Source organism: Rhinichthys klamathensis, unplaced genomic scaffold (assembly GCF_029890125.1).
Source record: "Rhinichthys klamathensis goyatoka isolate OS25496 unplaced genomic scaffold, OSU_Roscu_1.1 h1tg001203l_1, whole genome shotgun sequence".
In the NCBI taxonomy this organism is placed as follows: Eukaryota; Metazoa; Chordata; class Actinopteri; order Cypriniformes; family Leuciscidae; genus Rhinichthys; species Rhinichthys klamathensis.
In genome coordinates, this window is record NW_026607383.1 from 47,501 (window position 1) to 55,000 (window position 7,500).

Sequence of the window (7,500 nt, forward strand, 5' to 3'; positions counted from 1 at the left end):
AGAGGACAGTCTGAACTGTCACCATTGCAAATTTGGGGTCTCTAACTCAATCCCTCTAGCGCCACCAACTGTTCAAAGTTCCACTTACATTTATGCTTATAACTTTTGAACCGTTCAGGCTAGAAATAAAATATTTGTTCCTCTAGTTCCTCTAATTTGATTGCATTGCGTTTCTCCGATTTTCATGAAAATGGAACCAGATCATCTTTAGATCATGCTGACAAAAAGTTATGGAATTCATAACTGATTCGTCAAACCGTTCTTAAATAATACGCGAATGGATTCGAACAAAAAGGACACCAAAATGAACGTGAGGCTAAATCTCCACAACGCTTGAGTGTATTCTGAGCAAACTTGGTGTGTGTTCGGACAACCATGACCTGAGGGTACCTGCACAGTTTCAGCACAGTGCCACCTAGTGGTCAGGAGATATGGAAAGTTTACAATATTGCTTATAACTTTTGATCTTGTATCTTTAGATTCTGTGCAGCATGCAAAGTCGAACGATACCCAAGTTTCCCAGATCGGCCATTTTGAATTTTGTCATTAAATGCTATATTTTACGAACTCATTCGCGTATCATTACGAAACTCGGTGTGTGTGTCTTTGGCAAGTTTCAAGACATCGCCATCTTGTGTTCAAAAGTTATAATGAAATTTCCCCAAAATGTTAATAACTTTTGATAACATTAGCTTATTGTAATGAAGTAATATTGTAATGGGTCGTGCCGAGAACATGCATACCAATTTTGCCGAAATCGGATGAACTTACTCTCCGCCATTTTGATTTTCTTTTAAAAACCTACTTTTTCCAATTTTCATCAAAATTGAACCGTATCATCTTCAGACCATGCCAGCAAAAAGTTATGGATTTAGTTTAGTTTAGTTCCTTTATTGTCCAGAAGAGGAAATTTAACTTTGGCTTCACTATACACCACACACAAGGACACCAACACAACATAACCATATACATACAAAATATGATACAATTAAAACAATAACATTCCCATGTGTACATATACAATCTATGCATACATATCCACCCTTACTCGTACTCATATCTTCTCAACATTTAAAATCCTAATTGCAGTTGGTACAAATGACATCTGGTATACATTGTTACTCGTTTGTCTAAATCTCGTGTCGATAGACGAAACCGTTTTCGGCAACAAAGTTTGATGCCAAAATGACTCTTAGGTTGTAACTCTGTGACATATTGACACCAAACTTTGCATGTGTCATTGTCACCTCACTCTGACCACACCACATCAATTTGGCCACAGCGCCCCCTATTGGTCAAAAGTGATAAACCATTAAACCAAAATACTAGTGATTGTATTTATGATTTTGCCTTGAATTTTCTTAATATGTCTTCAATTGCTCATTGATGCAGTTGTTCTGATGCTTGGAGTAATGTTCAAGTGCTGATGAGAAGCAAACAAGGTCTGTTGTGTCTCTCTTCAGAAATCTCATCAGAAGTCATTTCGTTCGCATCGCACCGACCGATAATCACCAGATCAATACGGCGAAACTGTCTCTCTGTCGCACTGCTTTTCTAATAGTTTTGTTTGTTTGCAGCTGACAGTATTTACATTCATTCGGTTCCTGTAACCAGAATTAATACCTAATAAACGATATCAGCTGCTCGCGCACCGATGGACGGGCGATTGACAGTTTCTATTTTCTGCGGACTTGTTAACTCGCATGTGTGCGAGAGATAGACAGACGAGAGCGAGCGAGACAGACGCTCTTTTAGTGAAATAATTGTGTGTTCAGATCTGCGGTTGGTCTGTATAATACTTAATAGAGCTGGGATGATGCTATTAAACCCGCTCGAGCTGAAACGAGGCGTGAGAAGGGTTTCAACCAGAGACTTGGATGTTGTGTTTTTAGTCAAGTCTCTGATTTCTTAGATGGCATTAGGTTTCATTATTTGATTTGGTTCTATTCTCTGTCATCATTTACTTCTTTCTTTTTTCTGTGCAATGCAAAAAAAAAAACACATTTAGAAAATTTGTCCATACAGTGCAAGTCAATGGGGTCCAAAATCTTCTTTTTTTTTGTTTCACAGAAACTCAATCGTCATAAAGGTTTGAAATGACTTGAGAAATGATGGTAATGTTCTCACACACGCTCCGCTCTGTCTCTCGTTAGGGTTCTCCTGCAGAAAGATTACGGTTTCCTCCGAGACATTAACGTCTGGCACCCCTTCGTGACCATCGGTGTGTATTCCTCGACGCTCTCCGCTGCCATGAGTAATCTGATCGGAGCTTCCCGAATCCTGTACGCTCTGGCGCGGGACGACCTGTTCGGTGAGTGAATCACTGTCACCTGCAGATTGTTATGTTCTCCTTTATTATAACCTTTTTAATCTCGCCGCTCCCCCTAATGAGCCTCATTTGCATAAACATGTAACTTTGGCCCTCTCATGCTTGTAAACATCCCAGTGTAAATATACAGTCTAAATCTATTCAGCTTATTTCACCCCCACCCACAAATTTATATAATACAAATACTAGACAATATTCATTCCTAAAAATATATATTCAGTAGTTAACATTTGAAGTGGATCAAAACCTTTCATCAAAGTTATACATGAATTTTGAGTATTTGCTGTGCTGCACTGTGCTGTGTGTATATTATTACATTTAATTATAAATAAATAAATGTCAATTTATATACTTTTGTACTATTTTGTAAATGTGTGTGTTATTAATACATATTATGTATAGTATTTGTTGTGCTGCTTTAATTTATGCTGATTTTGTTTATAATTTAAAAAATATTCTTTCTGTTTTTACTCTTATAATTGCTCAGAAAAATGTCACAGTGCTGTTTTTTGGGTGATTTAAACATGAGTTTTATATCATGAGCATCGCATGTGTTGTTCGTCTGTGCGCATGTGATCTCTCAGAGGTTCAGGCCTTTAAAGTTCACCCAAATATGATGTCTTTTATTACTCGCCCTCATGTTGCTCCAAGCCCATAAGACTTCCGTTCATCTTCAGAACACAAATGCTGATCTTTTTGGTGAAATCTGAGAGATTTCTGTCCCTCCATCGACATCTATGAACCACCACTTTGATGCTTTAAAAAGTTCATAAAGAGATCGTAAAACTAATCCATATTTGAGCGGTTTAGTCCAAATTTTCTGAAGAGACTCGATCGCTTTATATGATGAACAGATTTAGTTTAGACCTTTATTCACATATAAACATTCATCAAAAAGATCTTTATTTGTGTTCTGAAGATAAACGGAAGTGTTACAGGTTTTTAACGATATGAGGGTGAGTAAATAATGGCAGAATCTTTTCATTTTTGTGTGAACTAACCCTTTAACCTGTGTGTGAGAGTGTGTCTATATCTGTTCAGGTTTGCGTGTGTGTTTCTCCCATGATGGATGAATGAATGTTCTCAGGATAAATGTCTTCATGTAAGAGTGATTGATTCTCCTGCTGTTGTTCGGTTTATTCACCTTCAGCTTTCTTGTTGAAATATGAGTAGATGTATTCAGCTACAGATCGTATCAGTTGTCCGTCTCTCTCTCAGGAAAGGCTCTGTCTCCAGCCAAACGCATATCCGGCAGTGGGAACCCCTGGGTGTCTGTTCTCTTCTCCTGGTTTATCGTACAGGTGATGATTTAACATTACTTTATGCATAATTCAATTCAATTCACATTTATTCGTATAGCGCTTTTCACAATACACATCATTCCAAAGCAGCAGAAAATGCAGGAGTCCACATTAGTTTACAGTGATCTGTTATCAGAAGTTATGTATTTCAGAAATGTACATGTACAAAATCACAGAATAGAGTGATTGTCAATAATCTTACATGAATGAATATGTTTACTAACTGTCTTTAGACTGTTTGTGTTATAAGATTATTAATTATAAATAACTAATGTTTATAATTGCTCCTCCTACATCTAAGAAGCCCCTCCTACATTCAGCGAATGACGAAGTGACGTCGATACTGATATATTGGGGTCTCATTTGGGGGCCTTTGAGTAGCCCTGGGCTATATTAGTCAAGTCTCCTTCATTCATACAGCGCTTTTAACATTATAGATTGTTTCAGAGCAGCTTTACAGTGCTAACAGGAGATTACAATAACAGAGATTGTTTGGTTTTACAGCAGCTCTAGAATAAAGTTATTGTCCAGCTAAAGTTAGTTTTGATTGATTCACTTCCGTTGCAAAGATCATTAGTTATAAACTTAGGGGCCGCTAACACGACACCGTTTTAACTGAAAACAGAAACTTTTAAAGTGTTCTGGCCGTTCATTTGCACGGCAACAGTGTTTGATGCTCGAGAACGCAAACTTTAAAACCGCTTGAAAACCGGCAAGTTTTTAATTTTTAAAAAATGTTATCATCTCCGTGTACACTTAAAAAACGAGAATCTGTGAAAATGGGGATGGTGTGCACATGCATAATACGTGTTTAGTCTATAGAAATGCGCGTTTGAATATATATGTGGCAGGCACGTAGTCTTTCTTTACAAAGTGACATCACCAAATAACTTGTCTGGCCTCATAATACAGAATTTTTAGTCTTAGTTAGTTATTTGATGCTGTAAAAAACGGGAATGTGACGTCATGATTGACAGCTGTGATTGACAGCTTCTCTAAACGAAGTAGTCACTGAGGCACCAACTTTTTCCAGGATCTTTGGGATGAGATTGGAACTTTAACTTTAATTTCTACATTTCCATAACTCCTTATTTCACACCGACATAATGAGTTGTTCTGCAGTACTAACCGTTTCTGCGGCGGGACCTTGATATCGCGGGTCCACTTCACGCTCACTACTGCGCAGAATCAGGTCCCAAATCATATTGTGCCATATTGGGACTTTGGCGGCTTCACTTGTCTACAATGGAAGAGATTGAAGGTGCATCGTCCATCTTTGTTTACAGTGTATGATCTAGCACAGTACAGGGGCTGACCGACTGGGCATACACACGAGTACTGGGCCTGGCGTCGGACGCCTCTGCCACGTCGATTCAGGGTTCGCCGAGTAGGGAACTCCCCTGGAGAGCAAAGTAGGCACTTGTATCCCTGTTCTAGAAGGGAATGACACTGAGCCTTCCCGCACATTACCTGTTTGTACCCAACACACGGGAAGAAACCGGCTCCAACTGGAGATTGCAGAATCGCAAAGGGATTAGGTACTCCGATGGGGCACGGCTCTCCTTGGGACTGGAATGCCAAGGCGATGGAATTCATTATCCAGTTGGCCAACTTCTGTTTGGAGACGACCTCCCCCTCCTGCTGACCTCCAAAGCAGACAAAGAGCTGTTCTGGACATAAACATGCGGTGCATGAACGGGACACAGCCACTCCAGGGCTGGTTAGGGCGGAGCCGGCTGTCGCCATCTTGGCAGCGTCACTCTCGGATAACTGAAAATGTGCAGCGAGGCAGATTAGCTGAGATGATGTGACGCTAACAGACAAACTGCTAGTAGTGACATCAGTGGGAATCCACCTGTCACTCAAGTGGCCACGCCCTTTATTATGCAGAACTTTAAGGCTTATTATAATAAAAATGTTTAAATTAGAGTTATGAAAATATTCACCCACCTCACAGTTGTCATGAATGGCAAAATTAGCTGTATAGACCAAAACTACTTTTTGCACCAGGCTGAAAACATTTTTTTCTGCTGTAAAGTTGGGCATTTTAACATAGGGGTCTATGGGATTGACTCGCTTTTGGAGCCTGTCTCTAGTGGCCAGTCGATGAATTGCAGTTTAAGTCACTTCCGTGTTGGTTTCAAGAGAGAGACAGGTAGGTTGCCGCTTTGGTCCAACGCGTCCATGCCGAGGCAGGCCTTGGTCAGGGAATAAAAGAACGGGCAGTGGGAGGACCCCTGGGAGACAAACAGGCCAACCTGTGCATCCCCGAATCCACTCCCGATCAGCTGGACCACCTGGGAATGGAGTCTCCATTCTCCTGGAAGCATGAGCTGTCGTGACCGTGTGTTGGCCACATGATTGAGCTTAGCCACTGCTCACTCCTGAGGAGGAGATGGCGGGCGAGTTGAGACTAACGGAGTGAGCGTACACCGCCTTGGTGGTTGATGTACGCAACCGCTGCAGTGTTGTCCATACCGAGCAACATGTGCCCGCAAGGGTCATGGCACTGCCAGTAACTCTAGGCATTTTATATGCCACTGCCCTGTCGAGGTCTCTTCCCGAAGCCCGAAGTTACATGCCCGTTGCACTCAGCGCCCCAGCCTGTTCTGGAGGCATCTGTTGTAACGACAACATGCCTGGGCACTTGTTTTAAAGGCAAGGGTTGAATGTTGCGCACAGAAAAGTGTGATGGCCGCGGCGGAGCCGAAAGACCAGGTCCCCTTGTTCGCACTACTCTCTCGAGGGTGAGCCAGAATGAGCCAGTCGTCGAGAGGGTTCAGAATGCGAATGCCGCCTCCCTCAGTGGGGTACGGGCAGCCTCTGGCCTTGGTGAAGATGCTGGGGATGAAAGGCAGGACCTTGTACTGGTATACCCGACCCTTTAAAGCAAACCGTTAGTGAGAGAGGAAGAACTGTTGAAGCAGATTTTGGCACTTTCTATCTTTGCGTCGCGCTTCAAGCCCAGAAACCAATCATCCAGCCGTGAAGACTCGGGGCACTCAGTGTTCCTCGATGTACGTGGCTCTGAATCTGATTCAGAATTAGAAAACACTGCCAAAGATAGAAACTTAGCATCATATTCCTCTCCAGAGGACAATAGCCCTCTTTACGATGCCGCGATCTGATCCTCATCCAGAGCGGCGAATGAAGCGCTGGGGCGCCGCAATAGGGATTAACTGCACAACAACTCCAATAAATATTTTGTTCTGTTTGAGCCTTTTGTTCCCGTCAAAGCCTGGTTTCTCCCAAGGCTTTTTTTCTCCATTCTATCACCTGGAGGAGTTTTGGTTCCTTGCCACTGCCGCCTTTGGCTTTTGGTCTGCTTAGTTGGGGACATTTAATTTAATATTCAACAATATTACTGATCTTCCTGACACCATTATATGAGAACTGAACTGAGCTGGACGATGACATCACTGTGTTCTCCAGAACGGCTATACATATAAATGAAATAAATTAATGACTTTTTTACAACAGAAATGAAGCATCACTGAACTTACTCAAGCTGGACTGTGACGCTATTCTCTTCTGGAAACAAACTTTGTTGCATTATTTTCCTGTTATCTCTGTAAAGCTGCTGTGAAACACTCTGTATTGTAAAAAGGGCTGTAAATAAAGCTGACCTGACTTGTTTGAAAACTCATTTTATACAATTAAAGTGTCGTTTGCACCATTATCGCCTTTGTCTGAAAGGGTTTAAACTCCCTTAAACCACTTGGAGTGGCGCTTATGAGCGGATGATGACTCGGCATATTAAACGGTGGAACTTTTCCAGACGTGTTCCTGACGTCCAAAAACATGCAACGTTTCAAAAACCCTTTTCCCTTAGAAACCTGGATGTGTTTCTTCTGCCTGTCCCTGACCTCC

General features: G+C 41.6%; 1 protein-coding gene across 1 annotated transcript in view; it reads left to right on the forward strand.

Moving 5' to 3' along the window:
- Positions 1-7,500, forward strand: part of LOC130079655 (solute carrier family 12 member 9-like) — a 23,844-nt gene that overhangs the window by 15,615 nt on the left and 729 nt on the right. The window contains exons 7-8 of the mRNA XM_056244996.1: positions 2,154-2,311; positions 3,548-3,630. Of these exons, the coding sequence (XP_056100971.1) occupies positions 2,154-2,311; positions 3,548-3,630 (241 nt within the window). The remainder of the gene's footprint in view (positions 1-2,153; positions 2,312-3,547; positions 3,631-7,500) is intronic.